The sequence below is a fragment of the Cervus elaphus genome, chromosome 11, assembly GCF_910594005.1.
Source record: "Cervus elaphus chromosome 11, mCerEla1.1, whole genome shotgun sequence".
In the NCBI taxonomy this organism is placed as follows: Eukaryota; Metazoa; Chordata; class Mammalia; order Artiodactyla; family Cervidae; genus Cervus; species Cervus elaphus.
The window spans coordinates 55,713,482-55,734,404 of record NC_057825.1 but is presented as its reverse complement, the minus strand read 5'-3'; the positions used below and the strand labels follow the sequence as shown (position 1 = coordinate 55,734,404).

Genomic DNA, 20,923 nt, shown 5'->3' with positions numbered 1-20,923 from the left:
TGCCGCGTGGCATGGACAATAAATATAATATGCTTTATATTAAGAAAATAAAATTTAGTTTGCCTTGCATTGAAAATGGATCTTTTACCCATATATGATTTTGCAACATCATGCATTAGTCATTTGAAAAACATCGATTCACTAAGTAAACGTAGGTCTTCCAAATATTGGCACACAATACATTACCCAATAACTAAAACTTACATTCACTTGTATTACCATTGATCTCATCAGAAAAGTCCCTAAATACTGAAAAGCTATCAAGTTGACAGTGACACAAGTTTTCCAAAATTCCAAATTTCTTTTGAAATCCAAAATTTTTTCAAGATTGGCAACAAGTAGTCAATTGTTTTCCTTGAAGAGACAGGCTTGCTTAGTTCATTTGCAAGAAAAAGTCTACCAAACACCCAAGTTGAGATAACCATAATTTGTCAGTTGTTTTCTCAAGTAAGAATGGAGTTCCATGAAAAAACAAAACATAAAACCCACCAGCTATTTCAGCTTGCAACTCAAATGACTGTATGAGTGCTTCTTCTTGCATAACCATCACGTCAATTTGCAGCAAGTGTTTTATGTGCAGTTTCCATGTAAAATATTTACAAGGTGTGTACTCAAGAGAGACTGAGCTTTTAATGAGTTAATCACATTTTTGCTGCTCTATCCAGAAAATTCTCAAATGAAACCGCCTTTCTTTTTTCCCACCATGAGTGTGTGGTGATGAAAACACTACTACAGTTGGGTGCCCTTCCTTTGGGAAAGCACCGGAACACCTTTTGCACACCTTTGCTTTTGCACCATCAGAAACAAAGGAAAATAACGTCTTAGACTATAATGAAATAATTTTGACTTCAGCGATTCTTTGAAAGGTCACCCCTGAAAGGTCGTCTGAAAGGGACACCCCTGACCAGAGGTCTGTGGACCATACTTTGAGAACCACTGACTTGGACCAATCAGAGCCCAGTCATATAGCTAAGAGTGGAGCAGGCTTACCTTAACTGTATGTTGCATCACAGAAAGGGGAAGATGAGATGGATGTTGGAAACAATCACAGTATCTGCTATGAGAATGACCAAAGTAATGAGCATAAAGTAATGAACAAACTACAAAATCGTGGATGCTGTCCCAAATTCACAAGCAGCCCCACCATTTTGCTAGCCAGGGTCCAAAGGTTTTTCTGAGACCAGTATCTGTCTTGAGGTCTTCCCAGGTGGAGCAAATGTAAACAGTCCACCTGCCAATGCATGAGACTCAAGAGACATGAGTTCGATGCCTAGGCCTGGAAGATCCCCCTCAGTAGGAAATGGCAACCTGCTCTGGTATTCTTGCCTGGGGAAATCCCACGGACAGAGGAGCCTGGTGGGCCGTAGTACATTGGGTTGCAAAGAGTCAGACATGATTGAGCACACACACATCTATGAGGCTTTGAGATCCAGTGGCTGATTCTCATCTATTGTTTGGGGATCTCTGTCGTAACCCTGAACAGTAACTAAGGGTGGTGGGGACTTCCTTGGCCATTCAGTGGCCATTCACGCTTCCACTTTAGAGTACTTGGGGTTGATTTCCTTGGGGAACTATGATCTTGCATGCTTCTGCATTTGCCAGAAGTAACTAAAGGTGGCCCTGCAGCTTAGTGGAAGGAGTATTAAAGCACGGCTTATCTTGTTGCACAGAAAGTCAGTCTCTCTCACAACCTTCCAAGCCAGGGTACTGCTGAGCCTCATGCCAGCCATAAAGGGTATCTGGTTCTTGCCTGCCTCAGAGCAGCTGAAATGTGGAGGTGGGTGGATGAGGTCTCTGCACAGGAGAGGAGAATGGGGGTAAGGCCTCACCATGGTTCTGCTGGGCTCCCTGATGGCTCAGTGATAGAGAATCTGCCAACCAGTGCAGGATACAGAAATGGCAACCCACTCCAGTATTCTTGCCTGGGAAATCCCATGGACAGAGGAGTCTGGTCTACAGTCTATAGGTCACAAACAGTCTGATACAACTGAGTGACTGAATGACTAAACAACAACAATGGTTCTGCTAGTGGTGGATTGACTGGAAGATCAGCTGTACCGGCTCTAAAAAATACTTTCAAATGAGGTCTGGCTTTATGAATAAAGAATATCTGGGAGAAAAGCGGAAGAGCAGCTGAGGCAGATAAAAGTAAAGAGTGTCTGATAAGGCAGGCCTCTGCTTATCTCCAAGAGAGAGGGGCTGAGGTGCTTAGCATTCTCCTTGCAGCTGTCACTGATCCCAGAGAGCTAGGCCTCGGCTCTGCTAGACAGCCTTGGCCAACACTCAGGATTCAGATCTCCTAGTGACAACTTTTCCTCCAATATTTTAAAAATGCTCACATGTCCTCACCTTTGAATAATCAATCAAGAAACATTTTTAGGACAAAATCCTTTTGAAAGGTGTGAAGGCAGTCCTTCCATCATTTCCTTTCCAAGTTTTCCCTCCTGATCTTTGTTACCCAAGATCCCACATTTTCCCCCCAGTCCCTCTGCCCCCAGCGGGGGAAGAGCACAGACAACTCCAAGTCCTGTTTAGAACTGTGCAAACCGTGTGCAAACTGTTGCATAAAAAGAGTGACAAGACTCTCCGTTTATGCAAATATATTTGGCTCCGTGTCTAGGATCCTGCTTTTCAAACTGGAACCGGAACCTACATCACAGGCACATGACTGGGATGCCCTGTGTTCGCCAACCCCAAAGTAAATTCTGAAAGCAGAACAACTTCACCGACCTTACTGAAGAGTCAACGAGTCCTACAGCACAGAAATGTCGCAAGGCGTATTATACACACCTGGCTGTATTAAAGAAACAACATATCCGTGCTTTCAAGTCTTTTAATCCCTGGACTTGGGGATTCACGAATATTCACGCTTTTAAAAACTGTATGACAGTTCCTCTCCAGATTCAAGGGGGACTCCAGAGATACGGAAATGAGCACTCCAAACGCAGGTTCGCATTCATACTCTGCCACTAAATGATTTAGTGTGACTCACTTCTGCTGAGTCTCAATAACCCATCCGCGAAACTAGTGCTCTCTCACTTTTCTCCAATACTTGGAACAACATAAAACTGTTCCGCAAATCCCCAGATACATTCAGGCAGCTCTCGTCTCCAGGGCCCGAGGAACTCCAATCCAGTGTTGTCTGCTGGTCCATCCTAGAGAATAAAGCACGTGACTCCATAAAGCCCCTTCATTCAGCGGCTCCGCGTCTACGAGTCCTCTGCGCAGTAAAAGCCTACAGTCAGTCCAAACACCTTTTGTTCCTTCACCATCTAACCGCACGCAGAGATCTAGAGGGCGGTGGGTGCCCGGGAACCCCTCCAGCGCCAGCACACAGCCCAACGTCCGTCCAGCTGGGGGCGCCCGGCTCCCCTAGCCCCGCAGGGTGGAGGGTTGCGAGTCCAGGGAGCGAGGCAGGCTCGGGAGCCCTCGCGCGCTGTGATTGGTTCTCGTATCCTCGTGACTCCCGGCCCCGCCCCACGCCCCTCCTCCGCATCCGAGCCGGGGAGCGCTCTGTCCGGTACTGAATGGGCGCTAGCGCGGCGCTGGGGGCGGGCCGGGGCGCGGGGCCCGGGACTAAAGGCAGGCTGGCGCCCGCTCCCTAATATGCGAAAGAAGGCGGCGGGCGGCGCGGAGCGGCGTCCTCTGCAGCCGCGAACCGAGGCGGCGGCGGCGGCACCTGCCGGCCGAGGTACGTGGCGCAGACCCCTCCTCGGCGTAGCGGGGCCCGCTGGCCGGGGGCGGCGGCGGCGATCGGTCCCTGCCCTCGCGTGGCTGGGCCCGGCGGCTCCGCCCCAACCTCCTACGGGCAGCGCCCAGGGCACGGCTCCCCCAAATGCGCCTGGCGGGGGCACGGGCTGGGAGTCGTGGCCTCGCGCGGAGCGGACCGGCTGGGTACGCCGCGGCCCGCGCAAGTGTGGACGCGGTGGAGACGGAGGGGTGAACGGCCGGGATGTGCGCTCCAGGCGCGGTGTCCCTTTCCCCTCTGTGTTCCGCAGCGACTTGGGGTTTAATTCATTGCTCGAAGCTTCCGAGCCAGGAGAGCCCAGTTAACTCATTTCCCCGGGACATGACTGGGGGACCCTCGGTGGCTAGCAGCTCTGGCGGCTGTCTTTCGCATCCATCGGGAAGGCGTGATGTGCAGTGTCTGCAGGTAGAAATTCGCCAGTGACCTTTCGTGCCCACTCTGTGCGGCCAGCCCTGCGGAAGAGACACATTTTGGTGACCATTGGTGTTTCCTGAATTGTAAGGAGTGGCTTGACGTGGGCATGCATTCATATGCCCCTTTAGTCTGTTAAGTAATACAAGATTTTCTGAGAGCGTCTTCGAATAGTAAGAAGATAGGTCCTGCCCAACCCCACAAGAGGTGGGTGACCTTGGCCAACGCTGATCCCCCTGTAAGACTCCATCTCCTGATCTGTAGTGGGAGCCTTGACTTGCGGATGGCCAAGGTCCCTTTCAGGCCCCTGGTTCTCTGGTTCTGATGGCAAATGTGTTCACCAGTGAAGAGGGTCCTGCAGAATCACTAGCTCACTGGAAAGATAGATTTTATGTCCTCATGTCTTAGTTCATGTCTGTGGCCTTTGCTTCATTAGGTATCAGTCTGTTTAAAAGGGAAAATGGTTACCTGCTAGCCTACATCTGCCCCTTTGGTTTACCTGCTCATCAGGCCAAGCATGGATCTGACTTTGAGATTACAAAGAGGAAGGAGAAGTGGCTCCTGCCCTCTGGTGTTAAACTGAGCCCTCCTCTTGATAATCTGCTTCCACAGAAGAGAGAAACCTTGGGGAGGAATCCTGTCTGCTGAGTGAAGGGGCACAGAGTCAGAAACTGTCAGGATGGGTTGTGGTTTCACTCTCCTAATCCTGAAAGCTTGACAGGTTAGGAGAATGTCTTACATTTCTGGTCGTAGAGCCAGGAATCACCTGAATTCCAGCCAGGGCTTGAAAGAGGAGAGACTGATGTGAACAGGCAGAGCCCTGTGACCAGAGTATAGTGAACCTCTTCATAGGTCTGTCTGTTGTCTGAGGAACACTCTTTCTGTGAGATGAAATGAATCTTGGTTATGATTGTTGGGTGTTCCTCTAGGCAGCAAAAAATGGGTGAGTGGGAAGGCATGAAGGTGTTTGTGGAAGAGGGAGGTAGAGGGCTGACAGGCATTAATGATAAACATGCACATTAATGACTGCCTGTTTTGAAAATGCTTATAATTTTGGCTTAAACTGCCAGATTGTTTAATATTACCACGATAGGTTAGTATTGAATTTTTTGGAATTAATTTGTTAGTTCTTATTGGAATATAGTTGGTTTACAATGTTGTGTTAGTTTCTGCTGTACAGCCAAGTGAATCAGTTATATATAAATATGTATTTGTTGTTGTTTAGTCACTATGTCGTGTTCGACTTTTTGCATACATGCTAGACTGTAGCCCACCAGGCTCCTCTGTCCATGGGATTTCCCAGGCAAGAATACTGGAGTGGGTTGCCATTTCCTTCTCCAGGGGATCTTCCCAACCGAGGGATTGAACTCGTATCTCCTGCATTGCAGGTAGATTCTTTACCGTGGAGCCACTGGGGAAGCCATATATATATATATATATTTTTTTTTGTTTTCCATATAGGCCATTCATTATACAGTACAGAATAGAGTTCCCTGTGCTATACAGTAGGTTGTTCTTGTTTATCTGTCTTATATATAGTAGTGTATATATGTCAATCCCAGTCTCCCAAGTAACCCTCCCCTCTTCTTTCCCCTTTGGTAACCATAAGTTTATTTTCTACATCTGTGATTCTATTTCTGTTTTGTAAATAAGTTCATTTGTACTATTTTTTTAGATTCCACATATAAGCGATATCTTCTGATATTTGTCTTTGTCTGACTTGCTTCACTCAGTATTACAGTCTGTAGGTCCATTCGTGTGGCTGCAAATGGCATTCAGTTCAGTTCAGTTCAGTTGCTCAGTCGTGTCCAACTCTTTGCGACCCCATGAACCACAACACACCAGGCCTCCCTGTCCATCGCCAACTCCCGGAGTCCACCCAAACCCATGTCCATTGAGTCGGTGATGCAGTCCAACCATCTCATCCTCTGTCGTCCCCTTCTCCTCCTGCCCTCAATCTTTCCCAGCAATTTTGTTCTTCTTTTTGGCTGGGTAGTAGTGTTGAATTTTAAGACTATGTTCAAGGCAGGATAAGAAAAAAACCCTTTGTTCTTTGATGTGCCTCCTCTAGTCCTCCCCTATTTGCCCTGCTGGCCTGTTTGGCAGGAGTTTGTCTAGCAGGTTGGCTCTTGGGAGGTGAAAGAGACAATAGAAGAGGTTTCAGGTCCTCTATGGGAGTCCATCCAGGTGCTGGGGGCAGAAGGGAGAGTCTTGGAAGAAGGGTCACGGCTCACTTTGCATACCCTTCTAGTTCCTGAGAAGCAGTTTAATCGATTTAATCTGAATTGCCTGTGGAGATACTCCCAGAGGGCATGCTCTGTGTTTTGGTTCATCTGGGAAGCCTTGGCAGAATGAAAGCAACTGGAAGTATACACACATTAACAATGGTACGCACTCCCTGTCTGCCGAGAAGCAGCAGCAAGGGGCTGGATCAGTGTGAGAGGTGTAAGTTAGCAAAGGCATCCAGAAATGGGTGAATCACTGGCTTAGTGTGGGAGGAAACCATCACTGTGGATGGTGACATGTAGGCCATCAGGGAGAGAGACCCAGCTTGAGCATACGTGCAGAGGGAGAGCAAGGAAGATGTAGCGAGCAGAAGAAAAACGAGGTTAGAGAGGTACAAGGACATTGCCAGGCTTGTCTTACTTAGAAGAGTGTTATCTTGTTTTTCTAAGTATAGCATACATGCTAGAAAAGTAGGCCTAAGTGGATTACTGTCCAACAGATTTTAAAGATTCAGCATACCATGCTGTGAGATCAAGAAGCAGGAGCACCCCGTGGGTCCCCTTTGAGTCACTACGTCCTGGAAGAGAACCCCTGCTGACTCTAGAACTTGTATCCCTGGAATTCTGCAGTGTCTGTCTTCTTTCCTTCGGACTTGGGTTTCTGAGACTCACAACAGATGCTGCCTCTCGCTGTAGGGTGCTCACTCTCATTGCTGATTGGGCCTATGGGTGAATAATATACTATATCTTTGTCTTTGCACTGTTGATGGACACTTGGGCAGTTGGCTGCTTTGGCTATTACAGTTAGTGCTGCCGTGACTGTTTTCATACCTGGCTTTGTGTGTGTGTGTGTGTGTGTGTGTGTACATATTTCTCTTTTTAACAGCTTTTTAAAATATTACATTTATTTAATTTTTTTATTTATTGTGGCATGTGGGTTCTGGTTCCCTGGCCAGAGATTGAACCCGGGGCCCTTGCATTGGGAGCATGGAGTTTTGACCACTGGACCATCAGTGTGCTCAGTCACTCAGTCGTGTCCAGCTCTTTATGGCCCCATGGACTGTAGCCCACCAGGCTCCTCTGTCCATAGAATTCTCCAGGCAGGAATACTAGAGTGGGTTGCTGCTTCCTACTGCAGGGTATCTTCTAGACCCAGAGATCGAACCTGTGTCTCTTGTGTCCGCTGCATTGATAGGCAGATTCTTCACCACCAGTGCCACCTGGGAAGCCCCTGTATGTGCATTTCTGATGAGGGTCTATGTAGGGGTGTGATTCCTGGGTCACGGGTGTGTGTATACTTAGCTTTGCCTGGGTAGTTCCTCACTACTAACTGATTAGCTCAACATTGACTTTGAACCGGGGAGACCGAGGAAGGACTTGTGCCAGGAGCCATGATCAGTTACCACGTGGCTGTGCGCTATAGATTCTCGGCTAGTGCAATCACCTCCAGGCCACAGGCCGCCCTGGGTCAGGCGGCAGGACCCTGGGTCAGGCGGCAGGACAGGCTGAGCCCTGGGGAGCCCTTTAGCTCCATGAGCCTCTGTGGTCAGGAAGTGGTTGTCTCTGGCCAGACTGGCACAGACACCCCAGGGAACTTCTCCTCCCTGTTTTTAGTTATGTGAATTGTGTTCCCTGTACCTCTGGGTTTCTACTGAAGAATTCCCCCATGTCTTAGAGGAAAAGCCTAGTTCTTGTTTGGTCTTTTGAGGCCATGCAAGACATTTTTGTTCCCCTTTAGAGTGCAGAAAAATATCCAGAATTAAGTAATATTGGATGGTTCATCAACTTCTTATACCCATGAATTTTTCCCCTTTTTAAGTTTTAAATATCTGGAATTAATGATTCTGTTTCATGTGATGTGATATGATTAAAGAGGGAAAAATGGATACAAATAACACATTTGAAAAGTCTGTTTTGATGGAATAGGATGTTGTGTTTTGAACATGAAGTCTGCCTTTAAGACGAGGTGTCATTTTCATAATTAAAGGCTTACATGTGTTGAGTTCAAAACAGAAGCTGTTTTTCTGTTATTCATGTAGTGTTCCTTCTTCTCTAGTCTTTTCTCTCCCCTCAGCTTCTACTTTTATATCCTCTTCTATCTTGTTCTATACCTCATTTCTGCTTTTCACAAACATCTTGTTTTCATTTCCAATCTAGACTCCAGCAACAAAAGAGGAAGACAGAGTTGTGGTACTTCTTTTTTTTTTTTCAAATAGGGCTGCCAATACTCTCTGTGTTTTGCTTGTCATTTTCTGCAATCAAGTCCTTACCAGGATTTGGCATCTGATTTTCTTGTTTATTCTTCCTTTGGAGTGGCTCTGTCTAGTAGAAATATAACCCAAGCCATATATATATAATTAAAATTTTTCTAATAGCTACTTTTAAAAAATTAAAAGGAAACCAGTGGATCAAAGTTTTGGTTTCCCAGGAAGATTAGAAGAAAAAAAAGAACAACTAGTATGCACCTAATAATACAGCTCCAAACTATACAAAGTAAAAAGTGACAGAATGACAAAAAAAGTTGACAAATGTGACAACATAATGAGAGATTTTAGCATATCTATTTCAGTAACTGATGGAGCAAGCTAACTAAAAACCAACAAGGGATTGATTTAAGAAGCAAAGCAATTAATAAGCTTGATCAAACCAATTAAATAGAAAACATAGTTCCAGCAAGTGAAGAGTATACTTTTACAAAAATTGAACTTACACCAGGTCATAAAGTAAGTTCTAACATATTTAAAATAATTAATATCATATTGACCAAGTTTTCTGAATTCAACAAAACTAAATTATGTATCAGTTTTAAAATATAATTTAAAAACATATTTGAATATTTAAATTTGAAAGTATTTCGATTTGAATGATCAAGAAGTAACAGCAATGGAAAAAGATATGTCAAAATTTGTAGAATAAATTGTACACCTAAAGCTTGTGGGTTGCAACTAAATAAAGTAAGGGAAATATGCAGTCTTAATGACTCATATTAGTAAGAAAATAGCCAAAAATTAATAACCCAGTCGACTAAATTAAGTTAGGAACATAGCCAAGAGATTAGAGATTAAACCCAAGAGATTAGAAGGATTTTTTTTTAGACAGGTGAATTAATTTTAATAATTTATTTTCATTAAACCAATATGTATAAAATATTATTAAATCAATATAAAAGTTGTTATTGAGCTATTTTACATTCTTCTGGTCAAACTTAAGTCTTCAAAGCCTTGTGTGTATCTTACATGAGAACACAGCTCAGTTTGAATGGGCTATATTTGAATTACTCAGCAGCCACATGTGGCTCATGGTATCTTTGCCTCCTATAAACATTGAAGATATTTATGGTGATAAAGAGGGCAGTCAGAGCTAACAGTAGAGGGGTTCAATTATCTGCCAAGCGAATGGAGATTCATGAGAATCTAAGAGTGTTTTGTGGTTCACAGAGGGTGACTCTTTTTGAAAATCTTATATACTGCTCTCTACAACAAACCCACATGCTATAAAATATAGGACAGAAATAAAGATAAATGCTGTACTGACTCACTATATCCTTACCTGTATTAGACATATTATATATGTATGTGTATAGGTCATGTTACATGCATGTTATATATGTATATGTATAGGCTGCGTGTTGCTGCTTGCTATGCCCCCAGGCACATATATGTTATATTGTGTGTATACAGACATATATGTATGTATGTTCTTTTAGTGTTCACAGAAGCCATACAAGTTTGGCACTGTTATTATCCTCATTTTACAAATGAAGGCACTGAGGCTCAGGGAGGTCAAGAAACTGTACGGGGCAGAGCAGGGATTCAGACTCAGGCAAACTGACCTGGAGGTGGTGGATGAGGCAAATGCATCTCTGTCTTTGCAGCACTCAGCACATTCACACCCCACCCATCAGAAGAGCTCCCATCAAAATTCCTGAGAGGATGATCTGAGGTGGTCCCTAGTCCAGGTTCCTGCGTTTCCAGGCACAGCATCCTCACTCTGCCGGGTCTCCATGGCAACTTCCTCACTGGTCCTGCCTCACAATAGGACTTCCACATTCCCAGTCCTGCCTCAAGAGAGGTCTCTCCAAAATCCAGTTGCAGTTGAAATCCCCATTCCACAGTTGCTTCTTTTATCATAGGATAAAATTCCAGCCACCATGGCATGCGCTGCTTCCTTTTGCAGCCTCTCAGTATGTTGTTCCCTCCAGGGCTGGACCTTCAAACACTCACCGTAGTGCCAGCTATCCCTGCTCAGGGGCACCTGCTTCCCCAACCCCCACCAAGTCCTACCCATTATTCCTTCCAGAAGTGGGGGCAGCCTTTTCTTAGCTCCCTCCCAAACACACAATACACCCATGTCCCCCAAATGTAAAATATCTCCTAACACTGCCCTCATATCCAATGTAGAATAAGTTAACAAGAAAATTGAGGAAAATAATAACATTGGTGATGGATCTACTTGTCTAATTTTAAAAATGAGATGAGAGCTCTTTGAAAAACAGGCTGTATCTGTGTTGCTTCTTGCTATACCCCCAGGCACATACTCCCTGCCTGATTAAAAACGAGGTTACGTGAATGACAGTATGCCTGTTTGGGATCCTGCCCAAGAGCTGGTTTTCCAAATTTTTGGAGCAGAGAGTAAAAGGGATGTGTGATTTAAAAGGAAATTGTATGTTTTAGTGTTGCTTCTCACAGACCTGAATACATGTTGTCGGTTTTAGGAATTCAAACACGCTTAACTTGTTTTGAGCTTAAAACAACTCAAACAAAACTTTCCTTTGTCTTCTGTGGTTGTTCCCTCTCTTTCAGGCTCTCAATGGCCAGGGCCTGTCAACCTTAGGGTTGTTCACAGTCACTGTTCCTCCAGTTCCTTTTCTGGGGTCATTATCACTTTCTGATTTGTCGTTTTATATGACTACTTTGGTTCTTCTGTTCCTAAAGACACAAGTGTTATTGAATATAGTCAGCCCTCCATGTTGACCAAGTGCAGATCAAAAATATTCAAAAAGGAACATTTCCTGAAGTTCCAGAGAACAAAACTTGAGTTTGCTGTGTGCCAGCAGCTATGTACATAGCATTTACATTGTATTAGGTATTATAAGTAATCTAGAGCTGATTTAAAATGTATATGGGAAGATGTACATAGATTATATGCAAATACTGCATCATTTAATATAAAAGACTTGAGCATCCATGGATTTTGGTGTCCAAGCAGTGGAGGTGGTCCTGGAACCAATTTCCTATAGATACCAAGGGACCACTATACCAGATTACTGCATAAACTGCCTACTGAATCCTCCACCTTGCCTTCCCCACTTACCAGCTATCTGCTCACTGAGGAATATTGCTAAGGTCCTATTTGGCGATGTCTCTTCATAATCTCAAAGCATAAGAACCCATACCCTGACCCTTTGTTTTGGGAGGAGGGATCTTGGTTATTTTAGAATTTACACACTCACCCATTTAGGGAAATGGGAAAGTTTAGGGCAAGGTCCCCCAGAGTTACTGTTGTTAAGTGTTCATTCTACTGACTTTTACTTTTTCCTATTAAGTATTATTTATTCAGCCTGACTACTTGTATTCCCTTTAGATGAAGAGGGAGATCTTCCACTGAAAAGGTAGCTTTTAGATTTTGCTTTATTTGTGGCATTCAGGAGGTTGCCACAGATGTGTTCTGCTGTAGCATCTTCTGCATGTCTAATTTGCTGTCACATGGGGGCCCACCGCCCAAGAGATATTACTTAAGATGTTTTGTTAGAGCTTGGAGGGACCTGGGCAGTTCTCCAGGCAGTTACCTCAGTTTACTCCAGTGTCCTGTCTTATCCCTTCTGGCCTCCTCCTCGCATCCCCCTCTGGTACCCCCACCTCGGTCGTGAAATCGTCTCAGTGCATGGTGGAATGGTGGCAGCTGGTGGGGCCTTCTTGCATTCTTTGCTTTTTTTTTCTTTTTTTTTTCCTATTAGCAGCCTGAATTTGTTATGCAGGCTGGATCTCAGCAGGCTGGGTGCTAAAAGAACAGCCGCTGCCAGCTCAGTCACCAAGTTCTGTGGCCTCTTCTTTCACCACTCTTGTCAGCCCCCATCTATCCATCCCTGCTCTGGCTCAGCTGCTCCATCAGCCCTGATGGCCGATGGTCCTCAGAGCCCCTTGACCATCCCTCCTGTGGCCTCTTACATCCCTGTGTGAGCCCTCTGCCCTTCTGCTTAAGGATCACTTAGGGTCACCTCCTCCTCTGAGGCCAATTTGGAGGCCCTCATTCCTTCTTTTCTAAAATTTTTGATGTTTATTTATTCATTTATTTGACTGTGCCAGGTCTCAGTTGCAGCATGAAGGATCTTTAGTTGGCATGCGAACTCTTAGTTGCAGCACGTGGGATCTAGTTCCCTGACCAGGGATTGAACCTGGGCCTCCTGCATTGGGAGCACAGAGTCTTAGCCCCTGGACCACCATGGAAGTCTAATGATTCCTTCTTTGCTACATCTTCTTCCACTTTCCCCCAGACCCGCTGTGATCTGGCCGGAGCAGCCATCCCTGGGCATCTTGGCATGCCCGTCCTCCCATCCGGAATACCTGCTCTCTCTCTCCTTTCTGTCTCTGAGGTCTAGTCTATGCTTAAAGGACCCATTTACAGTTCATCTCCTCAGGGAGGCTTCCCTGATTTCATCTGATGGCACTAGTGTTCCGTTGCCTGGGGTACCCCAGGCCTACTGCCACGCCGCCGCTTTTTGGCATTTTGAGTATTTAGGTATTTTTGTTTTCCCTGGATGGATTTTTCGTTTCAGGAGAAAGACTATGTCTTAGTTTTCTTTGTATTCCCAGTGCCTGGTATATGCTTATTACATGTCTCTTTAAAGGATCATTAGGTGAACAAAGCAAATTATATAACAGTTCAGACCAGCCCTCCCCAGCTGGGGCTCTACAAGAGGATAAAGCCTGAATGCTCTAAGGCCATCATCATATTGGGTTGACCAAAGAGTCCATTTGGGATTTCCCATAACATCTTACAGAAAAGCCCAAACGAACTTTTTGGCCAACCACAATATATTATGAATTAACTTATCTCCCATGTTTCTGGAGTGATTCGAGTTATAGACCATCCTTGAGAAAATTAAAATAGACACTCAATCCTATTGTATAGCATGGAGAACTTGTGGCAGCCTGAACGGAAGAGGAGTTTGAGGGAGAATGAATACATGTGTATGTGTGACTGAGTCCCTTTGCTTTTCACCTGAAACTATAGAAGCATTGTTAATCGGCCCTACTATCAAAAGTTAAAAAAAAAGAAAATAAATACATAAATCCTTTTCTGTAGGGCTTAATCTCTAGTGGAACCCAGCCTGAAGGTGTCTAGTATAAGTAATATGATCCCAATCCTGATAAAATATACATATGCCAAGAGGAAAGGCAGATGCAATATAGAGCATAGTGTTAGGGGTGGACATCACTGTGTTGTAGTGTAACAACCAGTGTGTGATTTCAACATGTTCTTTCTGAAGTTTTTAACTTTGTGATAACAGAGTTTTAAAAAAGTTTTTTTGAATAAGCCAAATTGGAGGTCCTAAACCTAGCTGTTCCTTACTATAAGACAATGGAGAGTTCAGTTCAGTCGCTCAGTCATGTCCCACTCTTTGCGACCCCATGGACTGCAGCACACCAGGCTTCCCTGTCCATCATCAACTCCCGGAGCTTACTCAAACTCATGTCCATTGAGTCGGTGATGCCATGCAACCATATCATCCTCTGTCGTCCCCTTCTCCTGCCTTCAATCTTTCCCAGCATCTATTCCAATGAGTCAGTTCTTCACATCAGGTGGTCAAAGTATTAGAGATTCAGCTTAATGGAGAGTTAGTGTTTTGTTTTTAAATATAGGTCTACTATGGGAACTATATTTAAAAACAAAATCCCAAGTTTGCATTGCCTTCTAGTAAGGCACAGCCAGGTTTAGGAACTCCAGTTTGGCTTATTCACAACCCACTCCAGATTCTTGCCTGGAGAATCTGCATGGACAGAGGAGCCTAGCAGACTACAGCCAATAAGCATTGCAGAGTCAGACCCAACTGAAGTGACTTAGCTTCACGTGCACCAATAGTGGACCAGAAATCACTGAGCTGACCCTTCAGCAATGGCCTTGGCGAGCCAGGCCTCCATGTGAGAATGACTAGCTGTCAGACCTCTGAACTTGGGTGTTACCACTGCTCTTTGTAAATGAAGGGCCGTGTCCAGCAGGCATGACTCACCATAAGAGAACCTAGCATAGTAATGAGTACTTACAGAATACTTTCAAAAGCAAATCTAGAGATATTTTTTCTTAACAGCTAAGAGTAAACATTAGTTGTTGTTCAGTCGCTAAGCTGTGTCTGACTCTTCATGACCTCATGGACTATATAGCACGCCAGGCTCCTCTGTCTGTCAGTACCTCCCAAAGTTTGTTCAGATTCATGTCCATTGAGTTGGTGATGCTATCTAACCATCTTATCCTTTACTACCCCTTTCTCCTTTTGCCTTCAGTCTTTCCCATCATCAGGGTCTTTTTCAATGAGTCATCTCTTCGAATCAGATGGCCAAAGTATTGGAGCTTCAGCTTCAGTCCTTCCAATGAATATTCAGGGTTGATTTCCTTTAGGACTGAACATATCCTGTGGTTATTAAAATTAAGTCTGAGACAGAAGTCTCAATGCTTGTTCTTGCTCATCAGCTATTGCTTCAGCCAGCTCTGGGTTTTTTTTCCTTTCTGAAGTTTGACTTTACTTGACCTCACACAGAATTTTGTCCATATGCTGGCTGTTGAAACCAGTAGATCAGATGAGGAACAGGATAGTTACTTAGTCTCTAAGTATCTCCCATCAAGTTACTTATTAACTACAAAGGGAAAAGAGTAACTTGATAGTGGATAAATTTGCCTTACACAACTTTGACCAATTGATTTTTCATCAACGGTATTGGGACAAAAACAATGTCAGGGGCCTCTGGAGAAAACACATCGGGACAGACCAGCACCACTTCTGGGAAATTCCTGCCTGAAATGTGTATCTTGAATCTAATCATGAAGAAATGAACAGATTTCCACTAAGGGTCATTCTTCAAAACAACTAGACTGTACTTTTCAAAAAATGCCAAGGTCATGAAAGATAAAGGAACTGTTTCTGATTAAAGGAGGTCACATGCAGTTCTGGATGTGTGTTCCTGTTTTTGCTCTGAGGCCATTATTGGGACTGCTAAAGAGATTTGTCTGACGTCTTTAGGGTAGAGAATAGTATTAAAACAATAATAATTTCCTGATTTTTATCATCATACTTTGGTGTGTCTGGGAGTGTCCTTTTTAGGAAATACTAAAACATTTAGGGTTGAATGTCATTGCGTCCTCAGCTTACTTTCAAGTGGTTAAAAAAAGTAGTATGGATATCATAAAATAGAATCACCAAGCAAATGTGGTAGAATGGTAACAAGCAGGTTGTCTGAGCAAGGCAAATTCTTTGTACTCTTTTGTCAGTCTCTCTGTGTATTTGAGGTTACGTCCAAAAATAAAGTTTAAAAGCGCGAAAACCTCTGGGTCGTGGTGTTGCAGCCAGTGTAGCATCAGAGGCCAGGGCTCTCGGTGGCTGTCCTTTCCAGGGTCACTACTGAAATCATTTCCGACAACACAGCTCTTTTCAGAACTGGTTTTGTAGAGAATGGGTTGGAGACCACTCAGTGTGGCTACACCTGAGAGGAAGCTCTTTCCCCAACTTCCTGTTGCTGTCATCACCACTCTGTCCCAGAAGGCATCATGCCTGCTGTTCTCCCCTGGGTATCTGGTCAGCCAGCTCCAATCCACACATTTGCCTGACTAGACCTACAGCTGCCAAGGAGACTTCCTAGGCAGAGTGTAACTTCACATTATCACCCAACCTGCTCTGAACGTACTAGCACACATCTTCAGAGAGGTGACTTGGCCACCATGTAACAGGCAACAGCCAAACAGTTAAGTATTTTCTCTCTTTTTTCTTGAAAAACAGAACCAGTTGCTTTTTTTTTTTTAAGTTGTTTCTCCCCCTCAGCTTTATTGGGATATAATTGACATGTAACTTGTGTAAATCGAAGGTGTACAACATGTTGACTTGATACACTTATTTGCTGCAAAATAATTACCACCATAGCCTTAGCTTAAACCTTCATTACATCACATAATTATCATCTTTTGTGTGTGTGTGTGGTTAGAACATTTAAAATTTATTCTCTTAGCAACTTTCAAGTGTGCAATACACTGTTATTAACTATAACCATCATGCTGTGCAATAGAGCCCCAGAACTTACAACTGGGGGCTGACACCTCCACATTGCTCCCACTCCCCAGCCCCTGGTAACATCCACTCTATTTTCTGTTTCTGTGAGTCCTGCTTTTTTAGAGTTCACCTGTATATGGTATTCCAGTTGCTCTTTTATTTCCATGTTGGTGGGTGGGACAGTCATTGGATTCTGTTTATCCCCCTTTCTCACCATACACACACAGAGATTCTTGATGGAAAAAGAATTCCCATCAGTGCTCTCTATGTGCTCTGGACGTTGCAATGAACCAATAACCAATGAATGTGATATCTGGACTCATGGAAGGATCTAGTCTTCACGTCTGCCTCTTGTTAGGATCTTGCTGAGTTTGGGTTAGTTTTTCTGTGTGGATCTGGCTGCAGGCCACTGATCAGTGCATCATGTATTAATTGGCTCATTGGTTCAACAAATATTTAAGGGCCTTTTACACGCTAGGCACTGTTTTAGGATTTGAGGTAACTGCAGTGAACAACATTGATAGTCCCTTCTCTAGGAATCTTGTGCTTTAGTGGGGAAAGCAGAAAGTAGGCAAATATGGATGAATCCTGATAAGTGTATGAAGTATTCATTGATTCAACAAGTATTTAAGTGCCTTTTACATGCTCTGCATTGTTTTAGAATCTGAGGTTACAGCAATGAACAACATCGACAGTCCCTTCTCTAGCAATCTTATGTTTTAGTGGGGAAAGCAGAAAGTAGAAAAATATGGATGGATGAGTTGTGATGAGTGTATGAAGCAGAAAAGTGAATCATTGGGCTTAGGATGGGAATGCAGTGCTACAGAGGGTGATCAAGGAGGCAACTTTTGAATAAAAGCCAGGATAAAGATGGTGCAGGAGGGCCATGGATTTGTCCCTGCAAGACTTGCTCTCTCTTCTTCTTTTTTTTTTTTTCCTTTTGGTAATCAGTATCTGTTTTCTTTCTTTTTTTTTTTTTTTTCATTTATTTTTATTAGTTGGAGGCTAATTACTTTACAATATTGTAGTGGTTTTTGCCATACATTGACGTGAATCAGCCATGGATTTACATGTGTTCCCCATCCTGAACCCCCCTCCCACCTCCCTCTCCATCCCATCCCTCTGGGTCATCCCAGTGCACCTGCCCTGAGCATTTGTCTCATGCATCCAACCTGGGCTGGTGATCTGTTTCACACTTGATAATATACATGTTTCGATGCTGTTCTCTCAGATCATCACACCCTCGCCTTCTCCCATAGAGTCCAAAAGTCTGTTCTATACATCTATGTCTCTTTTTTTGTCTTCCATATAGGGTTATCGTTACCATCTTTCTAAATTCCATATATATGCGTTAGTATACTGTATTGGTGTTTATCTTTCTGGCTTACTTCACTCTGTATAATGGGCTCCAGTTTCATCCATCTCATTAGAACTGATTCAAATGTATTCTTTTTAATGGCTGAGTAATATTCCATTGTGTATATGTACCACAGCTTTCTTATCCAGTCGTCTGCTGATGGACATCTAGGTTGCTTCCATGTCCTGGCTATTGTACACAGTGCTGTGATGAACATTGGGGAACACGTGTCTCTTTCAGTTCTGGTTTCCTTGGTGTGTATGCCCAGGAGTGGGATTGCTGGGTCATATGGCAGTTCTATTTCCAGTTTTTTAAGGAATCTCCACACTGTTCTCCATAGTGGCTGTACTAGTTTGCATTCCCACCAACAGAGTAAGAGGGTTCCCTTTTCTCCACACCCTCTCCAGCATTTATTGCTTGTAGACTTTGGATAGCAGCCATTCTGACTGGCATGTAATGGTACCTCATTGTGGTTTTGATTTGCATTTCTTTGATAATGAGTGATGTTGAGCATCTTTTCATGTGTTTGTTAGCCATCTATATGTCTTCTTTGGAGAAATGTCTCTTTAGATCTTTGGCCCATTTTTTGATTGGGTCATTTATTTTTCTGGAATTGAGCTTCAGGAGTTGCTTGTATATTTTTGAGATTAATCGTTTGTCTGTTTCTTCATTTGCTATTATTTTTCTCCCATTCTGAAGGCTGTCTTTTCACCTTGCTTATAGTTTCCTTTGTTGTGCAAAAGCTTTTAAGTTTCATTAGGTCCCATTTGTTTATTTTTGCTCTTATTTCCAATATTCTGGGAGGTGGGTCAAAGAGGATCTTGCTGTGATTTATGTCGGAGAGTGTTTTGAGTTGCTGTCTTCTTAACTAACATCTTTGTCACTTCAGTGAAACCTTGAAGGAACAACATCTGAAGTTTCCAGTCATGTTCTCATTTTGGAAAATGTTTATGTAGTCCAAGGGCTCAGACCTAACTTCCTTTAATGCTTTTAAACCTATAAAAAGCAGGCAATTGAATGATAGTCATCATGTATTCTCAACATTGAAGTATACCAGTTAATTAGAAGTAGATTACAAAGCATACCTCAGTCGTCTTGCGAGTGTTTGCATCTTGGTAGGTGGTCAGAATTAGAGTGTAGACTACATATTTGGGCTTTCCAGGTGGCGCTAGTGATAAAGAATCCACCTGCCAATGCAGGAGACATAAGAGACTCAGGTTTGATCCTTGGGTCCGGGAAGATCCCCTGGAGGATGGCATGGCAACCCACTCCAGTATTTTTGCATGGAGAATCCCGTGGATTGCAAAGAGTTGCAAAGGGTTGCAAAGAGTTGGACATGACTGAAGCGACTGAGCATACATGCACACAGACTACTTATTCACAGAGCAACACTTTAATTTTCTATTTAGAAGATAGGTCCTGATAATTTTTACAGTTTGCAGGCAGATCGAAAATTCTTTAGGCTAAACTCTATTGTTATTCACAGCTGTGCAAACTTGCTTGTGAGCAGTTTCCCAAACAGCCGCACCCACCCTCATACGTTGGAGGGATCTTGCTTAAAAAGCAGATTTGGTATCCTCTCCTGGTCCTGCCAGGCAGAAAGGTCTGGAGATGAGGTCTGGGGATCTGTGTGTGTTACAGCAGTGAGTGGTTCTGCTGCACTGGTCAGGTTGGAGGATCGCAGGCCGAGATGGGTGGAAGCCCTAAACATTTAAATTGAACAAAGACTAGAAGATATAGGATGATGATTGAGCGTGATCTCAGCATCCATCCTCTCACCAGCAGTTTTGCTGTGGTTTTGACTTCATGAATGAAATTTCACATTCCTAAAATAGAACTGAGCCACTGCCTACCCAACAGAAACAGGAAGTTCCATAGAACAGAGGTTTCCCACCTTTGTTGGTGGGAGTGCAATGAGATGATTAAGTTGTGTGGATCCAGGAGTGAAAGCAGTCCTTCTCCCCACCAACTCCTGCACACCTGTGAACCCCACCTCTGCAGGCTGGTATCTGAACGCAGGCCTGTCTGTGCCTGCCAGTTGGTTCCTGTCCCATGAGACAGGTGAGAACAGCACCCCATACCTTGATGAGTTAACATTTCTTGAGATTATGCAACCCAAACCAAATCTAGAAAATGATTAGATAAAGTTCAAGCAATAGCAGTTTTTAGCCCACAGTCTTCAGTTTTTGCATTGCTTCATTACCTAAAATACTTTAAAAATACAGCAGTGTTGGGACTTCCCTGATGGTACAGTGGATAGGAACCTGCCTGCCAATGCAAGGGACACAGTTTCAATCCCTGGTCCAGGAAGATCCCACATGCCGTGAAGCAGCTAAGCCCGTGCTCCACAACTGCTGGGCCCATGCTCTAGAGTCTGCGAGCTGCAACTACTGAGCCCTCATGTTGAAACTACTGAAGCCCATGCACCTAGAGCCTGTGCTCCACAACGAGAGGAGCCACCTCAATGAAAAGCTTGAGCAGAGCACTGAAGAGTAGCCCTTGCTCGCCGCAACTAGATAAAGCCGGAGTGCAGCAATGAAGACCCAGTGCAGCCAAAAAAATAAAGAAGTACAAACAACGACAACAAAAAATACAGCAGTGTTGAGGTTTTAATATATAGAGAGACTTTATCCCAATGGGTTAAGTCAAGAGACAGTGGAGACATTTTTGATTGTCACAGCTGGGAGAGAAAGGAGGACCAGAGATGCTAGCAGCATCTGGGGGGTAGAGGCCAGGGATGCTATGAAACAGCCCACAGTGCACAAGGCAACCTCCTGCCAACTACAGCAAAGAATTGGTGGTTTAGTTGCTAAGTTGTGTCTGATTCTTGCAACCCCATGGACGGTCCCACCAGGCTCCTCTGTCCTCTGTCCATAATTTCCTGGGCAAGAATATTGGAGTGGGTTGCCATTTCCTTTTCCAGGGGA

At 44.0% G+C, this 20,923-nt stretch overlaps 1 protein-coding gene across 1 annotated transcript in view; it reads left to right on the top strand.

Annotated features, from left to right (window-relative positions):
• The first annotated feature begins 3,480 nt into the window (after window positions 1-3,480).
• ST3GAL5 (ST3 beta-galactoside alpha-2,3-sialyltransferase 5) overlaps window positions 3,481-20,923 on the top strand; it is a 56,635-nt gene continuing 39,192 nt past the window's right edge. Inside the window, exon 1 of the mRNA XM_043917795.1 lies at window positions 3,481-3,691. Within this exon, the coding sequence (XP_043773730.1) occupies window positions 3,607-3,691 (85 nt within the window). The 5' untranslated portion in view covers window positions 3,481-3,606. The remainder of the gene's footprint in view (window positions 3,692-20,923) is intronic.